The sequence below is a fragment of the Xyrauchen texanus genome, chromosome 18, assembly GCF_025860055.1.
Source record: "Xyrauchen texanus isolate HMW12.3.18 chromosome 18, RBS_HiC_50CHRs, whole genome shotgun sequence".
NCBI classification, from domain to species: Eukaryota; Metazoa; Chordata; class Actinopteri; order Cypriniformes; family Catostomidae; genus Xyrauchen; species Xyrauchen texanus.
In genome coordinates this window covers 980,404-1,005,750 of record NC_068293.1, presented here as the reverse complement: position 1 = coordinate 1,005,750, position 25,347 = coordinate 980,404, and the positions used below count along the sequence as shown (strand labels likewise).

General features: G+C 45.7%; 1 protein-coding gene across 3 annotated transcripts in view; it reads left to right on the top strand.

The window, feature by feature from the left end:
* osbpl6 (oxysterol binding protein-like 6) overlaps nt 1–25,347 on the top strand; it is a 222,849-nt gene that overhangs the window by 185,723 nt on the left and 11,779 nt on the right. For all 3 annotated transcript variants that reach the window (XM_052148735.1, XM_052148734.1, XM_052148736.1), the window contains 8 exons: nt 1,385–1,522; nt 4,150–4,237; nt 6,580–6,833; nt 18,584–18,721; nt 22,290–22,353; nt 22,822–22,900; nt 23,191–23,335; nt 23,426–23,570. In XM_052148735.1, coding sequence (XP_052004695.1) covers nt 1,385–1,522; nt 4,150–4,237; nt 6,580–6,833; nt 18,584–18,721; nt 22,290–22,353; nt 22,822–22,900; nt 23,191–23,335; nt 23,426–23,570 — 1,051 coding nt within the window. The remainder of the gene's footprint in view (nt 1–1,384; nt 1,523–4,149; nt 4,238–6,579; nt 6,834–18,583; nt 18,722–22,289; nt 22,354–22,821; nt 22,901–23,190; nt 23,336–23,425; nt 23,571–25,347) is intronic.

The window sequence follows — 25,347 nt, the reverse complement described above, 5'->3', positions numbered from 1 at the left end:
CACTATTAATCCTTGAGATTTCCAACCCAGCATACGGGTACATCATCTTTAAACCATGGTCACATTCAAAATTATATTAAATTATTAAAAGAAACATAAACCCACACTGTCTATTCAAAATATAAATTAAACCTGGAAATAAAGTTTTATGATTTTGCAGGTTCAACTAAAATAGTTGATCGGCTTGTGATGCGCGAATGGCTTGCACATGCAGCGCAAGTCTCGTCACATTTTAATAGTGTTTAGCCTCCCATTCAGCTGATGAAAACATGCTGCGTGATTATGAGGAAGGATTATATCAAGATGTAAATTGGAATGCAGGTGTGAAAAACCACATATAAATAAAATAGCCTGCTCCTCTCTCTCCTCTCTCGCTATTGCTTGCGTACTAGTGATTACACCTCTGCATGATTTTGAAAAATATACATACATAATTTAAGAAATATTGGGGTGGATGTATAAAAAATGGCACTCCATGTCAAAAAGGTTGCTGACCACTCTCTACATTTCAGTCATATGAAGAAGAAGAATGGAAGTGAATGAGGCCAATTTTTTAAGAGGTTTAAAGGCAAAACTTTAAAGCTTTTAATTTGACATTAATTATTTTAAAACACGTGTATTATTTGAGTTGCAGAGTTGTTTAAATTGTTGTTTTTACAGTGTTTTTAGGGTTTTAAGGTTGACAGCATTAGGTCATCATCGCAACAAAGTTGCAAAATTGGACATAACTTTAAACAGAAAAGGTTATTTAGTGATTTTATCACACTAATATCATATTAACACATTGTTTACATCTTGTGGCAATACTTTTGAAACAAAGAGTATTCTAACATTTACGTATGGGCCTATTCACTTCCATTGTAAGTGCATCACTGTAACCCAGATATTTGTTTTTATCAAAGAAAAGAAAAATTAAAGGATGGACAAGTTTATCACAAAATGCTGTAGATTGAGCTTGATTAATATTGAACCCAGAATATTCCTTTAAAGTTATAGTTCAATTCTGTCATCATTTACACACCATCATGCTGTCCCATTCCTGTTTGACTTTCTTCTCTGAAACACAAAAGGAAATGTTAGGCTTGGTCACCTTTCAGTTTTATTGTATATAATAAAATGCAAGGAAAGTTAATAGCAATATATAAATGATCCTTTTGTGTTTTACGGAAGAAATACAGGTTGGAAATAACTTGAGGGTAAATAAATAATGACAGAAGTTTATTTTTTTGTGTAAGCTGTCCCTTTTAACTTTGTAATATAGTTACCTTTTTCACATGCCATTAATGTTATTCCACCACCCCTGTATGAGTACTTGACTAAATGTACACTGAGCAAAATTAGAAAATCAATTCCATCATCTCTCCTCTCCTTATGTTTGTTGTAGGTGGGTGAGTCACTTCACGTGGGCATCCCTCTCTCTGAACAGGTCTCCGATGAGAGCAGACTCTCTATGTCAGAGTCAGTGTCTGAGTTCTTTGATGCTCAGGAGGTGCTACTGTCAGCCAGTTCATCAGAGAATGAGGTGAGAAATGTTGTCATAATGTTTAAGATATTGTTTGTTTGCTGCTGCTAAGTGCAAGAGTGGAAATACATGTCTTTTATCTGTGCACACACTGTTTCTACACTTCTAAATGTGAGAGGAATTGAAAGCGTAGCAGAAGTTTATGTAAGAAAGACTCGTAGTACCAATACTTCATTCATTAAATTCAGGCTTCTCACCTGATTATATTCCAGCCATTGCTTTACATGCTCTGCAAATCACTTGTTAAGCTGCATTTGTTTTCACTCACTTGCATGTGAATGAAACACACAATCATACCACATGTTATGCCCTTGCTTTTCCAAGCAAACTGTTACTTCATGTTGTCCCTCTTTTGGTTACTCACTTAGATGTTTACACTCCTCAGCTAGGCTAGGGGGCCTGGGTAGCTCAGCGAGTATTGATGCTGACTACCACCCCTGGACTTGCGAGTTCGAATTCAAGGTGTGCTGAGTGACTCCAGCCAGTTCTCCTAAGCAATCAAATTGGCCCGGTTGCTAGGGAGGGTAGAGTCACATGGATTAACCTCATCGTGATTATTTGTTCTCGCTCTCAGTGGGGCACGTGGTAAGTTGTGCGTGGATCGCGAAGAGTAGCATGAGCCTCCACATGCTGTGAGTCTCCACGGAGTCATGCACAATGAGCCACGTGATAAGATACATGGATTGACGGATCAGAAGCGGAGGCAACTGAGACTTGTCCTCCACCATGATGAGTAATCACGCCACCACGAGGACCTACAAAGTAGTGGGAATTTGCCATTCCAAATTGGGGAGAAAGGGGGATAAAATTAGGGAAAAAAAGAAAAGAAAGATAGGCCAAGTTCTCAGTTCATTCTTCTTGTTGAGGAATAATTGTCATATGCATCTAGCTGGTGGCTGTTGGGTTTAGGCTTTTCTGTTATGTTATTAATTCACTGTTCATTATTTTCCTCATACTACTTCCAGTAATCGCTTTTCAAGCAGCACTGTCTCACTTTTACAATTGTCGATGCATACCAATCTTCATGTTTCATGGAAAGTTTGCTTGAATGAGCCTCAAATTCCTCAAAGCTTTGTCACACTGTCAAATTACTGTCATCTGCTGGTCAAAAACATAACGCACACATATTAAATGCTTCTATGTGTGCTTTTTTAACACTATATTTGAAGCAATACATTTCAATGCTTTTGTTGTTTACACTACACTTAGATTTAACTAATGTATCATGCAATAGTGTGTGTGTATATATATATGGTTATTATATGATATATTAGCATAAGATATATAAGGTATACTGTATGTATTACTGTATTGGGATAAAAACCTTTGCTTGGATTAGTGCTTCTTTTGAAATAGATACTGAAACATTCGGTTGAATGAAGCTTCAGACGTCATTGATCATGTGTTTTCTGAAAAGCTAATCAAGTTCCGATACACCCACAGTGTGGCATGTGATTTTTTTTTTACACAAGATTCAAAGCTTCTGTATTATATGTCACATCAATGCTTGATATTGTATGACTACCTTCTTGATCTACATTTTGTTGCATTCATCATATTGTACAGAATATTCACTACTTTCCCAGTTTGGAAGAGTATTGGTCAATCTATGCAGACCTTTAATCAAGGGCTTAGAAAAATGGCAAAGCACTGTGTTTATCTTTGAAGTGGCATTGCACAAACAATGTTCACCCTTCCACAGGGTTTATATGCTTAGCACATGCATTATTATCCTTTTGAAAGGAGATTGCACAATAGATGCTCACTCTTCCACAGGGTTTATACGCTTCATAAAAGCATTAGTATCCTTTTGCTTACATATAGCACAAATGATGTTCACCCTTCTGCAAGGTCCAGAAGCATCTCTCAGCATTTCAGCAAGGGTACTGCACAAACAATGCTCACCCTTCTACAATTGTTCACATTCATCACAAAGTATTTGTAAAGGGTTTACAAGGAGGACATGGAAGGCGAGTTGCTCCTCTCAGGTAAGGATTTTTATCGACCTACTGCAGTGCTCACGGCTTTGCAACAGTGACTCTTCAGCTTCACAAATAATATTTTTACAGTCTCACAATAACACTCTTATAGCTTTACAATCTTTCAGGCCCCAGACTCTATCTCTCGACTGCTGGTGGCGTGGGTCATTTTTTCCGCTCTCCCCGTGATCACTGAAATTAGAGACAGTGTTAGACAAAATTTAGCTCAGGTGTAAGTGCCCTTACTGCTTCTCTCTCTCCGGACGGGCACTTGACCACGCCCCCATTGCCACAGTATTGTTCATCTTTTCGCAAGGGTATTGCACAAACAATGCCTACCCTTCTGCAAGGGCTCGGAGACTTTACAAAAGCTTTACTATTCTTTTGCATAGATTTAGCACAAACAATGCTCACCCTTCTGCAAGGGCCAGATGCATCACATAGCATTGTTTATATTTCTGCCTGGACACAGAACCCGGTGCAACTTTTGTAAACAGGGCCAGAGAAACTGTAGTAGATGCACACAAACTAATTTTACTGTTAGTCAGCAGTGTGCAAAATAAAGGACTGTGAGTAACATCTCTCTCTCTCTCTCTCTCTCTCTCTCTCTCTCTCTCTCTCTCTCTCTCTCTCTCTCTCTCTCTCCAGGCATCTGATGATGAGTCCTATGTCAGTGATGTGAGTGATAACATTTCAGAGGACAATGCCAGCGTCACAGATAATGTTTCAAGACAGAGTAAGATCACTCCACCTCCATTCATTTGAGCAGGATGCATGACCTTTTTAGGTCACACATACAACATGAAACACAAACATGCATATGCTTTCTCTTCCATACAAACACACAAATTTACCCGCATGAATTAAATGATAAACTCTATCTCACTAAAGCACATACTGTACTTTCAGACATTCATAGACCAGATCTGACTTGTTCTCTCTAGTTTTCAATATAGAATAATTTGTCTCTCTGTTGTTTTGATTAAAAATGTGATTAAGATGAGGACGAAAATCAAAAGATGTTTTTTCTTTGTTGTCGATTATAAAATAATTCTGAAATGCATTGTTCAACTTAAAATTTTTCTAAATTTGAAGTAATTTCTGTAAATGGGAAGATGTTCTGTGTGTGCCTTTTGCATTGTAGAACATTACATTTTTCAGTTTCATTTTATTTTGAAGTTTGGCCTGGGGTTGATGTAACTGACAAAAATGAAATACATTTATTTCATTTAATTTTTCTGTAATTTGTGTATATGCAATATATCATACTGTATATATGTATATACATATACAGCTCTAGAAAAATTAAGAAACCTCTGATTTACTATTTATATGTATGTGTTTGAGTAAATTGAACCTTGTACAGTACATGGCTTGATTAATGTGTCCTTCACAAAGACGAATCTGCCCAATTCCAGCCTTGCTGAAACACCCCAGATCCTCCACCTTTCATCTAATGCTTAGACGGAGACCTGGAGAGGCCTATAAGCCACAGTGTCTCGAACCCACTGTGAAATTCAGTGGAGGATTGGAGATGCTCTGGGGGTACTTCAGCAAGGCTTGAATTGGGCAGATTCATCTTTGTGAAGGACGTCTGAATCAAGCCACGTACAAGGCTATCCTGGAAGAAAACTTGCTTCCTTCTTCTCTGACAATGTTCCCCAACTCTGAGGATTGATTCTTCCAGCAGGATAATGCTCCATGCCACACAGCCAGGTCAATCAAGGTGTGGATGGAGGATCACCAGATCAAGACCCTGTCATGGCCAGCCCAATCTCCAGACCTGAACCCCATTGAAAACCTCTGGAATGTGATCAATAGGAAGATGGATGGTCACAAGCCATCAAACAAAGCAGAGCTGCTTGAATTTTTGCACCAAGAGTGGCATAAAGTCACTCAAGAGCAATGTGAAAGACTGGTGGAAAGCATGCCAAGACACATGAAAGCTGTGATTGAAAATCAGGGTTATTCCACCAAATATTGATTTCTGAACTCTTCCTAAGTTAAAGCCTTATTATTGTGTTGTTTAAACATGAATATGAACTTGTTTTCTTTGCATTATTCGCAATATATAAATACTGCATCTTTTTTCATTTTTACCAGTTATCCTTTTCTGCAAATAAATGCTCTAAATTAAAAAAAAAAAAATTATTAGGAATTTGGGAAAAATGTTGTCAGTACTTTATAGAATAAAACAAAAAAGTTCATTTTACTCAAACACACCTATAAATAGTAAATCCAGAGAAACTGACAATTTTGCAGTGGTCTCTTAATTTGTTCCAGAGCTAGCTAGCTAGCTATCTATCTATATATATATATATATATATACACACACACACTCACACATAGCCACAAAATTAAAACCACCTGCCTAATATTGCTTTAGGTGCCAACCACATCAAACATCAGAATGGGGAAAAATGTGATCTCAGTGATTTGGACCATGGCATGATTGTTGGTGCCATATGGGCCGGTTTTGAGTATTTCTGTAATTGCTGATCTCCTGGGATTTTCACGCACCACAGTCTCTAGAGTTTACACCGAATGATGCCTAAAACAAAAAACATCCAGTGAGGGGCTGTTCTGTGGACAGAAATTAAACACGATTAAGAATCATATTTTATCTAATTACACAATGATGATTCATCGACATTATAGACATAGACAGTTTTATCGTCTGTTAATGCTGATCTTCTGTAAAGCTGCTTTGAAACAATGTGTGTTGTGAAAGGCGCTATACAAATAAAATTTAATTTAATTTAATTTAATTGTTGATGAGAGAGGTCAACAGAGAATGGCCAGACTGGTTCGAACTGACAAAGTCTACAGTAACTCAGATATCCACTCCGTACTATTGTGGTGAGAAGAACCTATAGCATAGGACCTACACACATTAGGCAGGTGGTTTTAATGTTGTTGCTGATCGGTGTGTGTGTGCATATAAGCACATAATAACTAGCAGCTCCAGTAAAATAATCGGGTATCATATCTATAATGAGCTATGAATTATTGGTTATTATATCCTAGTAAATATTCAATAAATTGCCACCCCATTAGTAAAGTCTGTTTCCCCCACAGTCCCAAATGGTGATCTGGCCAGTGGTGCGTTGCATAATGGTAGGCGCACGTGTCTTCCTTCCCCCGCCCCTGACACCTCCAACATTAACCTGTGGAACATCCTGAAGAACAACATCGGGAAGGACCTGTCTAAGGTGTCCATGCCAGTGGAGCTAAATGAGCCCCTGAACACCCTGCAGCACATGTGTGAGGAGCTGGAATACACTGAACTACTGGATAAAGCTGCTCAAACTGATGACCCCTATGAACGCATGGTACAGCCACAGTTAATATGATAAGCTACACCTGCACTTACTCTGCTAGGACACCTGTGTGAACTTGAGGGGAAATTAGTTTATACATCAGCTAAAATCAAAAGACACTTTTCCACCATCGGGCCGAACTGTTCTGAGGACAGTTCGGAGCAGTTACAATAGCCATTTAAGCATGGTTCGGCACTGCACAGTTAAAAACGTTCTCGACGGTGAATTCTTGGTATGGTTAGCTAACCGTACTCAACCATTCTCAACCATGCTGGTGGAATGGCTTTAGTACGTGGCATCTCACAATTGTCAATTTGCCAATGCCAAGGTAACTTATAGTGCCTTAGTTAATAAAATTTTATAAAAAAAATACTGTATGTTTAGTGTATCTGCATTATTTTTTGAAGGTTTAGTATTGTAGCCTATATAATACTTTGTCAATAAATGTTCTTTTTAGATAGTCTTGAAACTTTTACCATTCTGTGTGCTCATGTCCGATGGCATCCACAAGCCCTTATGATGATTAACCTCTTGCCTTTTCACTTTGCTTTTCCTTTTGTGACATGGGCCAAGACTTTCCTGTTTATTAGTAGAGTAAAACAAAGGACAAAAGCATCCTCAATAGCACATTGGCTCCAATGTTTACCTCTCGCTCTGTTACCAAAAGACGCATCTGTTACAGACATTTTCTTGATTTCACCGCATCACAGTAGAAAAAGAAAGCATTACCGCGCCAATTGTCCCTGATAGGCACAGGACAGTTTTAACTTTTGCGACAAGAACTGGTGGTGGAAAAGAGCCTGAAGATAATTGCAAAAATGCCTCAGAAAAGTAAAGTTAGTTCTGAGAAAAGGTCTACCATTATTTGTTTGCATATGACATTAGGTTTGGTTTTTAATCATCTAATGCAGAGAAATGTATACATATTTAAAATGCGTGTTAATGTCCAAATACGATTGGATTGTAATATTGGATATACAGTAACTTTACACAGATACGGTTAGTAAGTGCTGTTAAAAGCATGTTACCATGTATTTTATTTTAATCTTGTAGCTAAACTTTAAAAAAAAAAAATTATTTGTATTTTAACTTTGTGGACCGGCCACATTCACTTCCATTTTAAGCTGTAGCAACTGTAAATTATATATATTTTTTCAGATTAACACTTTTTATTGATTCTTACACTAAAGCACAAACACACACACATATATATATATATATATATATATATATATATATATATATATATATATATATATATACACATACACAGAATCGATTATTATCTCCATTTAATCTCCATTATTTCCCCTTTTCCCTTCCCAATCCCCAACCTCACCCTGACCTTCAACAAATATCTCTGTTGTCAAACCCTGAGATACACACACACACACACACACATACAAACAAACAAAAAATATCAGTAAATAAAAATATAAAAATCAATAAATAAAGAGAGAAAATAAGAAAATACAAAAATCCACAAAGGATGCAATTTACAGTTTCGACCATAATCATGTTTCTCTCCACATGGTCCTCACTAAGAGCCTTCCAGAATGGTCACGTATTTGTCCCATTTCTTACCATAGACATCTAATCTGTCAAGCAGTTTGTATGACATCTTTTCAAATGCCGCCACACTGCCCAATTCAGTGAATCGTTGTTGAAATGAGGGAGTACCTTTTGACTTTCCATCCTCTAAGGATTATCTGCCAATCATTACACTAGTTTGGACCCAGTTTTTGTCACCTACTTTAATAACCGCCCCATCACCCAATATACATAGTCTAAGCCAGAATGAAATTTGAGTTTGTAAAGCCTCACAGTAAAATTCTGGACTCTTACCCAAAATTCCTGAATCTTAGCACAGAACCACAGAGCATGGGCTATGTCTCCATCCTCCAACTGACATCGCCAGCAGATAGGTGTGTCTTTTAAACCAAGCCTACACAATCTAGAGGGAGTCCAGTAGAAATAATGCAATGTTGCTGTGTTATAATTTCAAATGATTTCAAAGCTCAATTTTCATAAAGGTCAACAAGAGTAGCAAAACCCCTCTCCATCCATTCTTTCCAGAAAAAGGGGGACTTGTTAATACATAATTTGGGGTTCAGCCATTTTTTTCAGGAAACATTTACGTAAGCATCAAAATTGAACACACATGAAACCTTTGTCCATACTGAATGTAAGTGTGAAATAATAGGATGCATTTTTAATTCTCAAGGCAATTTGATAGAAAGACTTTGCAATGCTGAGATTGGGACAAGAACCTGACTCACTGCGAGAACATGACCATGTTTCAACAGAAAGCAAGCCACCCCAGCTGCACCCCGCATTGCTCCTTCTTCCCACGGGATTGAGGACGATACGGTTGGCGCTGGGGGCGATTTGGGGGTAGCAGCGGGTGCGGTTTCGCCGGGTAGCCCCCCGCGAACCTCCCGTTCCCCGACACGCTCGCTGGTCCCCGTCCACGCTCGCGGCAATAGCGGCTCGCCTCACGGCCCGGCTGTCTATCCTCCCGAGCCCGAAGCAGATGAGCTTGCCTCTGCATCGGAGAGTGTGATGTCTGATGCCGAGGACTCCCCTGGACTGCCGCCTTCGGGCCAGCAGGCCCAAGCTGAGGCCGACGCTCAGATGTCTGACATGCTTTCCCGGGCCGCCGTAAGCGTGGGTTTGGATTGGAACCCTCCATCCTCCCCACAGCCTTTACGGTTGGATGACTGGTTCCTGGGGGCAGCGCGCCGTTCTCGGCCTCGCATCCCCCGGTCCCGTTTTTCCCGGAGGTGCATGATGAGCTGACGTCTACGTGGAGAGCCCCGCTCTCTGCCCGTCTAGGTGCCACCCGCTCCACTCTCACCACCCTCGACGGCGGAGAGCGCCACGGATACGGGGCGATTCCCCAGGTCGATAGGGCAGTTGCGTACCATCTATGCCTCGGTAGCACTACCTCCTGGCGTGGCCACCCCGTACTCCCATCCAAGCCCTGTAGGACAACATCCTCGCTCAACGCGAAGGCCTACAGTGCGGCTGGATGCGCTGCCTCCGCCCTGCATGCGATGGCCCTCCTGCAAGTCCACCAGGCCAAAGCACTCAGAAACATGCACGGGGGTGGACCTGATCCTGATGTGCTGCAGGAACTGCGCTCAGCGACCGACCTCGCCCTGAGAGCGACGAAGGCCACAGCGCAGGCACTCGGACAGGCGATGGCCACCCTAGTGGTCCAGGAACGCCATCTTTGGCTCAGTCTGGTCGAGATGCGTGAGGCCGACAAGAACCGCCTCCTGGACGCACCTGTCTCTCAGACTGGCCTTTTCGGCGACACCGTCGAGGACTTCGCCCAACAGTTCTCCGCAGTGAAGAAGCAGACGGAGGCCATCTCTCAAGCATCATGCCCCGCCGCAGACCTGCCGCTCACGGGCCCTGCCCCATCTGCCGCCGAGGGCGCCCCCTGCGAAGAAACCAGCTCCTGCTCCGCCTCAACCCGGGCCCAGCTCTCAGCCCCAGCATCGAGCACCCCGCAGGCGGCGCACGCCCCCTGTCTCACTAACCCCCTCTAGGACACGGAAGGCTCCCAAGCGTTCCTGAGACAGCTGACCCAGAGCCGAAGACGTTAGCTCCGGAGGTGGTAAGACCGCTCCATCCCCCGTTGGAGGGCCGGGAGGAGAATCCTTTGTTTTTTCATTTGCCACACCCCCTGACGGGGGCTGTGGTACCCACATTATCAATAAGAGCTATTTCCTTTGCCTCTGGGTCACCTGGCCCGCAAATGCCGTTCTCACAGCAATCTGCTTTCTGATTACGACAGCCCCGGTACACCGGACGCGGCGATCCCGCCTTCCGCCTGCCCACAACTGTCCCCCGGCCGGCCGGTTCAGACGAGTCCAGAGGACGCCAGCATCAGACCTCCTCCTCAGTCACGAACCCGCCCCCTGTCAGGTGCGCGGAGCAAGGTAAGTGCTTTGAGTCTATTCTCAGCACCTCAGCCTCAGGCCGCGACGAAGCCGCCCGACGCTGCATTACCTGTTCCGCCCCGCTGCGAGGCCCTGCCGGGTATGTCTAAAATACTCGTCCCTTTGGTGCCCCTAGCGCAGAGCTGGGAAGCGTGGCTTTCGCTTCCCAACGCATCACGCTGGCTGCACCGGACCATTCGACTCGGTTACGCAATTCAGTTTGCCCGGCTCCCGCCCCCCTTCAGGGGCGTCCGCTTTTCCGCAGTACATGGCAAGCATGCCAGTTCCCTGCGCACGGAAATCGCGACCCTCTTAGCCAAGGGCGCGGTAGAGCCTGTCCCTCCAACCGAAATGAGGAAGGGTTTCTACAGCCCTTACTTCATTGTACCCAAGAAAGGCGGCGGCTTACAACCAATCCTGGACCTGCGAGTTTTCAATCGGGCCTTGTTAAAACTCCCGTTCAAAATGCTCACGCAGAGAAATGTTCTGGCTGCCGTTCAGCATCTAGATTGGTTCGCAGCGGTAGACCTGAAGGACGCGTACTTCCATGTCTCAATTCTGCCACGACACCGACCCTTCTTACGGTTCACGTTCGACGGCCAGGCGTTTCAGTACAAAGTCCTCCCCTTCGGCCTGTCTCTGTCCCCTCGTGCCTTCACGAAGTTCGCAGCCCCGCTACGAGTAGCCGGCATCCACATTCTCAACTACCTCGACGACTGGCTCATCCTAGCACACTCTCGAGAGTTACTATGCACACACAGAGACCAGGTGCTCCGGCACCTCAGCCGCTTGGGGCTTCAGGTCAACTAGGAAAAGAGCAAGCTCACTCCGGTTCAGAGCATCTCTTTTCTCGGGCTGGATTTAGACTCAGTCTCAATGACAGCACGTCTCACGAGCGCGCGTGCTCAGTCGGTGCTGGATTGCCTCGCTTCCTTCAAGCCAGGCACAGTGGTCCCTCTAAAACTTTTCCAGAGGCTCCTGGGGCATATGCATCGTGCCACTGGGGCTGATGAATATGAGACCACTCCAGCACTGGCTCCAGACTCGAGTCCCGAGACAAGCATGGCACCACAGCATGCATCGGGTAAGGATCACCCCCGCCTGCCTCAAAACACTCCGACCCTGGACAGACCTCTGCTTTTTACGGGCAGGAGTGCCCCTGTAGCAGGTGTCCCGACGCGTTCTGGTCACAACCGATGCCTCCCGGTCCGGGTGGGGTGCCGTGTGCAGCAGGCACGCAGCAGCGGGCTGTTGGAAAGTGGCCCCGCTGCGTTGGCACATCAACTGCCTGGAGTTGCTGACCATCCTTCTTTCTCTCAGGAAGTTCCCCCCGTTAGTTCGGGACAAACACGTCCTCGTGAGATCGGACAGCACCACGGTGGTGGCGGACATAAATCGCCAAGGCGGCGTACGCTCCCGCCACATGTCACAACTCGCCCGCCGTCTCCTCCTATGGAGCCAGCAGCGACTCAAGTCGCTGTGTGCCACTCACATCCCCGGCAAGTTCAACGTCGTAGTGGACACGCTATCACGACAACGCCTGCCCGGCGGGGAGTGGAGGCTTCACCCCCAGTCGGTCCAGCTGATTTGGGAACGGTTTGGCAAGGCCCAGGTAGACCTGTTCGCCTCCCAGGAAACCTCCCACTGCCCGCTCTGGTATGCCCTATCAGAGGCTCCCCTTGGGACAGACACGCTGGCACACAGCTGGCCCTCGGGGCTGCGCAAGTACGCATTTCCCCCAGTGAGCATTCTTGCACCGGTGCTGTGCAAGGTCAGGGAGGACGAGGAGCAAGTCACGCTAGTGGCCCCCTACTGGCCCACTCGGACTTGGTTCTCGGAACTCAGGCTTCTCGCGACAGCTCCTCCCTGGCGAATTCCCCTGAGAAAGGACCTCCTCTCTCAGGGACGGGGCACGCTCTGTCACCCGTGCCCAGACCTGTGGAACCTCCACGTCTGGTCCCTGGACGGGATGTAGAAGAGCTAGCCGGCTTACCGGCAACCGTTGTGAATACAATCAACTAAGCCAGAGCCCCCTCTACCAGGCACCTTTATGCCCTAAAGTGGCACTTGTTCGCAGATTGGTGTTCTTCCCGAACTGAAGACCCGCAGAGATGCGCGATCAAGTCAGTGCTCCTGTTCCTACAGGAGAGGCTGGACAGGAGGCTGTCCCCGTCCACCCTCAAGGTGTATGTTGCCGCCATTGCCGCCCACCACGATCCTGTAGACGGCAAGTCTTTGGGTAAGCACGACCTGATCCTCAGGTTCCTGAGAGGCGCCCGGAGGTAGAATCCCTCCCGGCCAGGCCTAGTTCCCTCCTGGGATCTCTCGGTAGTCTTGGCAGGACTCCAGAGACCCCCCTTCGAGCTGCTTGAATCAATTGGACTCAGGGCCCTCTCTCTTAAGACGGCCATGCTGATCGCGCTCACCTCTATCAAGAGGGTCAGGGACCTGCAAGCGTTCTCTGTCAGCGACACTTGCCTGGAGTTCGGTCCGGCAGATACGTCTGTGATCCTAAGACCGCGACCGGGCTATGTGCCCAAGGTTCCTACTACACCATTCCGAGATCAGGTAGTGAACCTGCAAGCGCTGCCCCGGGAGGAGGCAGACCCATCCCTTTCGTTGCTATGTCCAGTGCGCGCCCTGCACATTTACCTGGACCGCACACAGAGCACCAGACACTCTGAGCAGCTCTTTGTCTGCTTTGGGGGACGGCAGAAAGGGAATGCCATCTCCAAACAGAGGCTCACCCACTGGGTTGTTGACGCCATCACACTGGCTTATCACACCCAGGCCGTGTCCCTACCCTTGCGGGTCCGAGCTCACTCAACAAGGGGTGTTGCGTCCTCATGGGCACTGGCCAAGGGCACCTCCCTAGCAGACATCTGTAGAGCCGCGGGTTGGGCAACACCCAACACCTTCGCAAGGTTTTACAACCTCCGCGTTGAGTCGGTTGCGTCTTGTGTTTTGTCAAAATAACACGTAGACTGACCGGCCGGGTGGATCGCTTGCGCCCAGCGCCCTTTTCCTGACGTCAAGGTTAAGTAGTGCGCCTTTTTTCCCAGGGCGCCCCACTCCGAGTCGGGACCCTGGTCGATTCCTCCCCAGCCCTCCGGGTCCGCGGTTCAGCGGAGGAACTCGCCAACCCAAGCCACTGTGGGTACCCTGATGGCTACCCTGTACTGGTATAGGTGCTCCACAGGTAAGGCCTCCTGCTCGGACTCCCCCTGTGTGTATTTCCACGGTTCTGTCCCCTTTCGAACGGACCCCCGTGTCTCTCTTAGGCAGTTACAGCTGCCCCGGTCGCCGTGCTGTAGCAACTCCCCCCTTTCGAGGCTGGATCTACCACCGCACCATACTTTCCACACGAGCCCTAAGACGGCCGCGTGACGTGTCTACCACTTTTCCTCCCCAAGAAAAAGGGCAGGTGTGGTCTCCGCAGGGTCTGGGTAAGACCCCCTTCCCTATATGCGTGTAAGGGCCCCGGCCGTGATTGCTCTATGCGAGAAACATAGTGAGAAAAGAGGCCCAGCCAGGCTGGCCCGTTCCCATGTTGGCAAACATCGCCTTGTTCCCCTCTCAGGGTAACTAGAAGGATCCTGATGTTCGTATGGGGCATTGGGGAAGGGTACGTGCAGCCAGGTACAGACGATGCACGGCACTGGATGAATCCCTGCCCGCCTCTGTATCGGCAGTTCACGTACACGGTTCAGCACATGGCAAGATTGGAATGGGTCCCCTAGTGTCGCTTCTCCGACACAACGTGGAGAGAGCGACAGAAGGGGAACATTTGGTTACGTATGTAACCTCCGTTCCCCGAGGGAGGGAACGACACGTTGTGTCTTTCCTCCGCCATGTCACTGAACCGAGCCACTGTTGTGGCCGGACCATTTCCAGCTCCTCAGAAAAATCCTGACTAAACTTCCGTATTTGCCCCGCTTAAATACCCGTATGCGGGGGCGGGGTATGCAAATACTGACTGCCAACTCACATTGGCCCTTTTCAATAGGTCAGAGGTGAATATCGGCGCTCAAGAGAGACCCCTAGTGTCGCTTCTCCGACACAACGTGTCGTTCCCTCCCTCGGGGAACGGAGGTTACATACGTAACCAACCGTTTTGGGGATGCCTAAACCTCCTTTGTCAATTACCATTCCAAATAAAAGACTTAGATATTCTATCAAATTGTTTAAAATAAGAAAGATGAACTTCTAGAGGGAGAGACTGTAGTAGATAATTGAATTTGGGGATACAATAAATTTTTATAACATTGACCTTCCCAGCTATTGACAGATGTGAAGCCCACCTATCATCATCACAAGAACCTTTTCAGGACAGGATGAGTGCGGCCTGATTCACGGCTGGCCGGTCGGTCCGTTGAGCTCCCAGAATTGGATGACGACATCACCGCTGCATCAGAGAGCGTTACAGCGGCGTCTGATGCTGATGACTCGCCTGGGTCGCCACCTTTGGGTCTGCTCGCCCTGTCTGAGCCTGACGCACAGAGGTGCTATGCTTTCCCGGGTTTCCCGGCTTCACCCCCAGTCGGTCCAGCTGATTTGGGAATGGTTCGGCAAGGCCCAGGTAGACCTGTTTGCCTCCCAAGAGACCTCCCACTGCCCACTCTGGTACGCCTGAATGGAAGCTCCCCTCGGGGCAGACGCGCTGGCACACAGCTGGGTTGCGCAAGTACGCATTTCCCCCAGTGAGCCTGCTTGCACAGGTGCTGTGCAAGGTCAGGGAGGATGGGGAACAAGTCATTCTAGGGGCTCCCTATTGTCCCACTCAGACTCGGACCGTTGCTGTGTCCGGTACGTGCTTTGTGTATCTACTTGGACCTTACGCAGAGCTTTAGACGTTCTGAGCAGCTCTTTGTTTGCTTTGGTGGACAGCGGAAAGGGAACGCTGTCTCCAAACAGAGGCTTTCCCACTGGATAGTGGACGCCATTACGTTGCCCTATCACACCCAAGCCGTGCCCCCCACCCTTGTGGGTCCTAGCACACTCAACAAGAAGTGTTGCGTCCTCATGGGCACTGGCCAGGGGCACCTCCCTAGCAAACATATGCAGAGCAGTGGGTTGGGCAACACCCAATACCTTTGCGAGATTTTACAATCTCAGGGTTGAGTTGGTTTCGTCCCGTGTTTTCTCAGGTCCGAGCCGGTAGAACTCGGTACACGCTGACAAACTGGGTGGACCACATGCACCTAGCGCCCTTTCCCTCAGGTGAGATAATAACGTGCGCTTTTACCCCAGGAGATCCCACAAACTCGGCTCCCTGGATGACTCCTTCCTAACCCTCTGGTTCGCGAATTCTGCTGATGAATTCGCCGACCAAGACCAATGCGGGTACTCAATTTACCCTGTACTGGAATAGGTGCTCCACAGGACGGGCTTCCACATGGACTTTTCCCCCTGTGTGTATTTTCCATGGTATGGTCCCCTTGCTAGCAGACCCGCGCCTCCCTTGGGCAGTCCTCACGGACCCCCAGTCGCCGTGTTTGTAGCAACTCCTCCCTTCCCAATGAGGTAGGATCTACCACCGCACCATTCTCCACATGTGACATAAAAGCCCATGTGATGTATTTCACCACTCTTTACCTCCCCCAGTTTGGGCAGGTGTGGTCTCCGCAGGGTCTCTCCCCCCTGAAAGAATAGGAAAACTGAGAAAGATCACCTTCCCCGATGCGTATGATAGCGTTAAGATGGCCCCAGCCGCTTTAAATCTATGTGAAAAACATAGAGAGAGAAAAGGCGCGGCTGGCGCGTCCTGCTCCCATGCTTGGCACGTCGCATTGTTCCCCCCTGTCGGGAGTAAAGAACCAGAAGGCTTTGACGATTTTATGGGGCATTGGGGAAGGGTACACACAGCCTGGCACAGCTGGTCACTTTGGTGCGTAAATTACCTGCTCGTTCCTGTGTCAGCAATACACATACACGGCTCAGCACATGGCGTGATTTAAATTGGACCCCAAGTGTCGCTTCTTCGACACAACGTCGAAGTGAGAGACAGTCTAGGTTACGGATGTAACCTCCGGTCCCTGATGGAGGGAACGAGACGTTGTTTCCTCCCGGCCACGTCGCTGAGCCGAGCCACTGTTGCGGCCGAACCTCATTGTCAGCTCCTCAGAAAAATCCTGAATGAAACAGATGCCTTTCCCTCCCTTTATACCCGTATTTCTGGGGCGGGACATGCAAATTCTGTCAGCCAATTTCTCATTGGCCTTTTCTCATAGATCAGAGATGCAAAAATATCAGCCCGTTCCTGTGTCAGTAATACACATACACGGCACAGTGCATGGTGTGATTTAAATTGGACCCCTAGTGTCGCTTCTTCGACACAACGTCTCGTTCCCTCCATCAGGGAACGGAGGTTACATCCGTAACCTAGATGTTTTTGGATCTGTGTTTATTACTTTGATCTGCAATTTTTATTTATTTTTACGCTTATTTTTTGATTCATGCTTATTATTTTTGAATCTGTGACCGATGTCCAAGATGTTGATCCCATATCTGGGGGACGGAGCATTAACTTCAAGTGATTATGGCAGAAAGATTTAAACTTGGTATTGGTGGAGGAAGTGTGGGCTAGGATTCAAAAAAACTTAAAGTATGTATCTAGAGATGCCATTTAAAATTTTACATCGATTCTATTGGACACCCTCTAGATTGTATATTCTTGGTCTTAAGCACATTTTTCACCTAAAATTAACATAACATGTTCAGATCTTGAGGTAGTTTTCCTCTATTGATAGACACTTGCTTAAAAGTTTCAAAAAGTAGCCAAAAGTATCATTAATTAATCTTCTGATGGCAAAATACTTCAACACAAACATTTTAATGATGTTTTTTGTGAAAATCTTGATGTCATGACATCGTGTTGTATGTTCATGACACAGAAGTCACAAGGACAACTTGTGGGTTATGATACTTTTGGGTCCTTTTTGAAACTTTACCATGAGGCACTATCCACTGCTTTGTATTGAAAATATGGCCTGCAATATACATTAAAACTCTGCTTTTAAGTTCTGCATAAAAAAGAAAGTTGTACTGGTTTGGAACAACATGAGGGTAATTTTATAGAATTTATTTTTGGATAATCTGTCCCTTTAAATTAGATAATCTGATACAATATAGAGTTTATTGGGGGGAAATGTACTTAATGGTGCACTCAGTAACCTTTTGCTCAAGTCATCTTGGACAGTGACACATAGTGATGAGGATGCAGCATCATTCAAAATCAATAGATTTCAGTTACAGATGCCATTGTAGAAATTCACTATTCACAATCAACCATGATTCATTTAATCCAACCGTGAAATTGTCCAATAACAAGAATGTTACTGAGAATAAGCAAGTAGTATTCAGCTGGTGATGTGATTGTAAAATGGCAGCCCCCATGAGGACGCCCCTGCCTGTAGAATAAAACAGCTTTTATAAGGTTACTGATATGACTACAGTCCTCATCTCATGTGAGCGCTCATGATTTTATACATGTGTTTCAAAATTCATTTTTTAGGAGTACAACTTTTTAATAAGGAAAAAATGGCTTTAAATGTCATGAAAATAATGCCACAATGCACAAAATCTTATGCTCTTTACAAGTTTGTGAGATTCACCCATTTAGATTTTACCTAACCATCCTAACAGTCTGTTTAAGATGATGTAATGCTTTATATTTTATGCTCTCTCAATTCTAACATAACACATCTTCTTTCCTCAAGCACTGCTCTCTATGTTCAAAGATTACACAGTCTAGCTGGATTTTATATTGTCTCAGAGGTAACGAGTGTATTAACACCTACTTTGTTTGTGCAGGCAATCGTTGCAGCATTTGCCGTTTCAGGATATTCATCCACCTATTACAGAGCAGGCAGTAAACCCTTTAACCCTCTGCTGGGGGAAACATATGAATGTATCCGGGAAGACAAAGGATTCTGCTTCTTCTCTGAACAGGTGAGAGTTATTTTATACATCACACACATGCTGTACCTGCAGTACGTTTTGTCCTTCTGTGGATGCTTTCCATGACTGTAGCACTGCACCACTATGACTGTTTGGGGGTTTTTGTGTGTCATTGTGCAGTATGTTTGCTGATGACTGTGGTCACATTATATGTAGAGTAGTGGAATTCATTCTATTTAAAGGTGCACTGAGAAACACTGTTGATATTCAAACTCAACTGCCAAAACAAACACACCCTCCTTTCAGTGCTCCTTTGGAAGCTCCGCAAATTAATTCCTTTTACCTCTTGGAGGTATCTCCACCTCTGAAGAGCCTCGTCGATGTTGACCCTGGCCCCTAGCCCTCGATTTAACATAATCTTTCTTTTTTAGTTTATATTCGTCTGACCTTTTTTTCTTGATCGTTTTGTCAGCCTTGGAGTTTAGAACGTTTGCATCAGCCAGATTTGCCATCGCTCTTCTAATTAATTTCCTCTAACTCTGCCCCCTGTGTATGCACAAGAACCACCCCCTGTTGCTGATTGGCTGAAGTAGTGTTTTGTGAATCGATCTGTTCCACTTTGTTTTTGTCCCATTTACAGAGTTAGGGCTGTGCACAAATACTAGATTTTTTTAGCCCAACCACAGAACGGACAGCTAGCAGAGTGTGAACAAATATTTGTTTTGACAAAAGTGTATTGATTACAATTACTGAGTGCATCTTTAATCTCACACCCTCCTCCACTGGAACTATCTGTTGCTTTGTGAGAAGGAAACTGCTACTTCAGTAAAGCATTCACTTTATCAACCAGACTTCTGCTGTTTAAAAGTTTAAGGGTCATTGACAAATACAGTAAGGTTGTCAAAGATAATCAAAATAAAATAATTTTATAATCATGTTTAAGACATGTGTCAAGTTTGTAGAAATGTTATCTTTGTGTCCTTGTTTTTTTTTAAACTTTTTATAGCAAAAAAAAAAGAAGTAATATGGTGTAATAATCAAGTAAATGGTATTGTCACTGGCTAGCCTGGTGTCGTTCAGACTCTTGGACTTGACACACACACACACACACACACACACTCACAAACACATCACATATACTGATTAATTCTGGCACTTAACATCTTGGATCAAATCAGGAAATGTGTTATGTTATCGTTTGTGGTGTTTTTGTCCCAAGTAATATATCATTGTGTTTATTATTGTTGTTTCTTTTTCTGCTCAACATGTCTGTTTAGTATACCATAATACATTTTCAAATAATGCCACAACACGACGTCATTTCAATCAAGTAAGCCAATTTTGCACATTGTTGCATTTTATTTTGCTATTTTGTAAAGTATTTGTTTACACTTTATTATATTTTTCACTGGAAATATTATTCGTATACTTTTTCACCTGAACAAACACCTTTTGGGTTCCACTACATCACTTGTCTGGCACGTGTCGAGCCCTGAATGTGCACAACCCGATTTTTCGAACCATGCATACTTGAATACGTAATATAATCAGTGGTAAACAACAGGTGACGAAAGTAAAAACAACAGGATGTGCATGACAAGAGTGAGTGTGTGAGGAGGTCATGAGATACCTGCATTTGTATAACTCCAGCCAAATGGTATATAAAGACACAACAATGGGTCTACTCCATTATAAACTATATATACAGAACTGGATCACTGACGCAACGGTAAACTGCCAGCAGGAGGTGAAGCCACTGTTCGAGCAGCCATCTTGGTGTGCCCAAACTGCCATAGAGCATCAATGACTGACATCTAAAAATGCTCTCTAGTGACAATTTTGTTTAATGTTTAATTTGCTCGCTATGAATAATATTCGTTATGAGGGAGAAGATATACGCGGATCGCTATGTCAGAGCATTCACATAACCCAGTGTTCAGACTGTTAGTACAGCTAATAAGTACAACGGACATTTTCAACCTTTCCCTCTCCTTGTCTGTAGTCCCCACATGCTTCAAAACATCCACCATTGTGCCCGTACCAAAGCAATCAAAAATCACTTGCTTAAATGACTGGTGTCCTGTTGCTCTGACCCCATCATCAGCAAATGCTTTGAGAGGTTAATCAGAGATTACATCTGCTCTGTTCTGCCCACCTCTTTGGACCCATTGCAGTTTGTCTACCGCAACAACCGCTCCACTGATGATGCCATTGCGTCTACACTACACACTGCTCTCTCCCATCTGGAATAAAGGAACATATATGTGAGAATGCTGTTTGTAGACTACAGCTCAGCATTCAACACGCAATAGAGCTTGTCCCTCAAGCCGAGATGTCTGGCTCCTGGACGGGACGTGGAAGATATAATTGGCCTGCCACTGGTGGGGGTAGACATGGTCACTCAGGCCAGGGCTCCCTCTAAGAGGCAGCCATATGCTTTGAAGTGGCTTTGTTCACAAGTTGGTGTTCTTCCCCAGGCGAAGATCCCCAGAGATGCGCATCAGGTCAGTGCTTTCCTTCCTGCAGGAGAGGCTGGAGGGGCGACTGTCCCCCTCCACCTTGAAGGTGCACAACGCAGTAGACGGTAAGTATTTGTGGAAGCACCACCTGATTATCAGGTTCCTGAAAGGCACTAGCTGAATCCTCCTAGTCTACGCCTCTTTCCTTCATAGAGTCTCTCTGTGGTCCTCCTGGGCCTACAAAGAGCCCCGTTTGAGCCCTTAGAGTCATTTGAGCAGTCTCAGTGAAGGCTGCCCTCCTGACTGTACTCACGAAAACCATCAAGAAGGTTGGGGACCTGCAGGCGTCCTCTGGCAGCGACACCTGCCTGGAGTTCAGTCTGGAGTGTTCTCACATGGTCTTGTGACCCCAACTAGGCTATGTGCCCAAAGTTCCCACGACCCCTTTTATGGATCAGGTGGTGAGCCAGACCCAGCCTTGTCGTTGCTGTGTCTGATGCGTGATTTGCGCATCTATTTGGATCTCACACAGAGCTCTAGATGCTCTGAGCAGCTCTTTATCAGAGGCATTCATCTGCTTCGTGTGGTGTCTCTGTTGTTCATCTGTTCTCTTCAAAGTTCATGATTAAAAATGAAAATGTTAATGAAAATAAATGCTTGTAAATGTCTTATCATTAAAATACGAAAATTAAAATGGCGGGTAATAATAGATTGTGATGGAATTTTTATGACCCTGTCCGTCTATATGACGGATGATGAGAAAGTCTAATGCAATGTGATTTTTATGGACAAGTTCTTGAAAAGGAAAAATATTGACGATGGTTAGCCTATGTGGGATAGTGGTGTGCCATAGAATTTATCAGTCGTAAAAAGTGTGCCGCGCACAGTTGTTGTAGCGCCTCTATTTTTAATTTCACCAGGAAACTGCGACAAAACATAGAATGCAGCAGATTTAAGTCAGTTTGCAGAAATGTATTTATAGTAATGTTCAGTTTGAGACAAGGTTGCATGTTGATGATGTGCTTTAGAAAATTATGGATCAAATATTCTACACACAATAAGGTATTTTTTTTAAATATTGAAATAGCTATAACAGTAATTCATCTACTCCTTCATGAATAAACTTGAGCAGGTGATTGTATTTGTCTGTCTGTGCACAGGTGAGCCATCACCCCCCCATCTCCGCCTGTCACTGCGAGTCACAGAACTTCACCTTCTGGCAGGGTAAGAGTCAGTGCTCATACTGTTTCTCTGCTTTTACTCTCAACACTTTTAGATGCACACTCATATATGTGTGTGTGTGTGTGTGTGTGTGTGTGTGTGTGTATGTGTGAGCGTGTATTTATCACTTTGTGGGGACCAAATGTCCCCATAAGGATAGTAAAACCCGAAATTTTTGACCTTGTGGGGACATTTTGTCGGTCCCCATGAGGAAAACAGCTTATAAATCATACTAAATTATGTTTTTTGAAAATGTAAAAATGCAGAAAGTTTTCTGTGAGGGTTAGGTTTAGGGGTAGGGTTAGGTTTAGGGGATAGAATATAAAGTATGTACAGTATAAAAACCATTATGTCTATGGAAAGTCCCCATAAAACATGGAAACACAACGTGTGTGTGTGTGTGTGTGTGTGTGTGTGTGTGTGTGTGTGTGTGTGTGTGTGTGTGTGTGTGTGTGTGTGTGTGTGTTTCAGATGTCAGATGGAAGAATAAGTTTTGGGGGAAGTCTATGGAGATTCTTCCCATAGGAACGTTAAATGTCATGCTGCCAAGGTACAGTGTCTCAGTCTCTCTATTTTTTATCTGTACTATGTGTGTCTCTGCTCAATTCTCAGTCCTTTTGTCTCTCATTCTTTCCTCTCTTGTTTTTGAAAAGACTTAGCACATTTAATGCTCCTAAAAGTATTCTTTATGGAAAATATAATTTCTTATTTGTTTCTTTTGATTTTGGGTTGAGATGTGACCTGCACATGTTTCTTTGAGGTTCAACCTCCAGACATAATCAGTATTAAAGCAGTGATTTCAGAAACCTATAGTAAGAGTGTGTGTGCATGTGCTGGTAGTTATGGTGATCACTATGAGTGGAACAAAGTGACAACATGCGTCCACAACATTCTGAGTGGCAGACGATGGATTGAACATTATGGAGAGGTCACCATCAGAAACACTCGCGACACTACCTACATCTGCAAACTCACCTTTATTAAGGTACACACACACACACACACACACATTTTCATGAGTTAATGTTTGATTCCAGCTCTTCTTCATCTGTCCGTGTATGTGTTTGTGTTGCAGGGTAATTACTGGAGCTCTAATGTGAATGAGGTGCAGGGCTCTGTGATGGACAAGGAGGGGAAGGTCTTTCACAGGCTGTTTGGCAAATGGCATGAGGGTCTTTACTGTGGAGTTCCACCTTCAGCTAAGTGCATTTGGAGACCAGGTACATGCACACTCACACCCACAGGATCCAAAAATGAACAAATGTGAATGAGTGATGAGTTTGCATTGGCTTGGATTCAAAACCAATGTTGGGTGTAATTCTGTTACAAAGTAATTAATTACTGTAATCTTACTACTATTTAGTCAAAAAAGGTAGTGTAACACATTAACCGCACAACGGTTCATACTGTAACGCGGGGTTCACACATCCTCCATGAGTGTGGTTGTGAGCTCAGTGTGAGCGGCGCGTTTTCGTTTCGGTGCCCATATTAACAGATGACACTGTTTACACTGAACGCTGCATAAGTGTTAAGACTTGGTCTCAGCTCCAAAATTATTTAAGAGCACTGGTAAGTGCTTCGAGTCCTTTCTCAGCACCAGAGCCTCGGGATGCGTCCGCGCCTCACAACGCCATACTACCTGTTCCACGCCGTTGCGAAAATAATCGTCCCCTTGGTGCCCCTAGCACGGAGCTTGGATGCGTGTCTTTCACTTCCCAACCCGTCACGCTGGCTGGCCCGGACCATTCGACTCGGTTACGCAATTCAGTTTGCCAGGCCCCCACCCCCCTTCGCGGGCATCCGTTTCTCCGCAGTACACGGCGAACATGCCAAATTCCTGCATGCGGAAATCGCTACTCTTCTACTGAAAGACGCGATGACCGAGATGAAGAAGGGTTTCTACAGCTCTTACTTCATCGTACCCAAGAAAGGCTGCGGCTTACGACCGATCTTGGACTTGCGAGTTTTCAACCGGGCATCTGGCATCTAGATTGGTTTGCAGCGGTAGACCTGAAGGACACGTACTTTCACATCTCAATTCTGCCTCAACACCGACCCTTCCTCCGGTTCTCGTTCGACGGCCAGGAGTATCAGTACAAAGTCCTCCCCTTCGGCATGTCTCTGTCCCCTCGCGTCTTCACAAAAGTCGCAGAGGCAGCTCTTGCCCCGCTCCGAGAAGCCGGCATCCGCATACTCAATTACCTCGATGACTGGCTCATACTGGCCCACTCCCGAGAGTTACTATGCACTCACAGAGACCAGGTGCTCAGGCACCTCAGCCGTTTGGGGCTTCAGGTCAACCGAGAAAAGAGCCTTCAGGCCAGGCACAATGGTCCCTTTAAAACTTTTCCAGAGGCTCCTGGGGCATATGGCATCCTCCACGGCGGTCGCGCCGCTGGGGTTGATGCATATGAGACCGCTTCAGCACCGGCTTCAGACTCGAGTCCCGAGACGAGCATGGCGCCACGGCACGCACGAGTAACAATCACCACTCACATCCCCGGCGACCTCAATTTGGTAGTGGACGCGCTGTCATGACAACACTGGCCTGATGGAGAGTGGAGGCTTCACCCCCAGATGGTCCAGCTGATTTAGGAACGATTCGGCAAGGCCCAGGTAGACCTGTTTGCCTCCCGAGAGACCTCCCACTGCCCGCTCTGGTATGCCCGAACAGAGGCTCCCCTCAGGGCAGACGCGCTGGCACACAGCTGGGCCTCTGGGCTGCGCAAGTACGCATTTCCCCCAATGAGCCTTCTTGCACAGGTGCTGTGCAAGGTCAGGGAGGATGAGGAACAAGTCACCCTAGTGGCTCCTTACTGGCCAACCCGGGCCTGGTTCTCGGACCTCGTACTCCTCACGACAGCCCCTCCCTGGTGAATTCCCCTGAGGAAGGACATCCGGCTTCAGACTCCAGTCCCAGGACGAGCATGGCGCCACGGCATGCACCAATCACCACCGCCTGCCGCCAAACATTCAAACCCTGGACAGACCTCTACT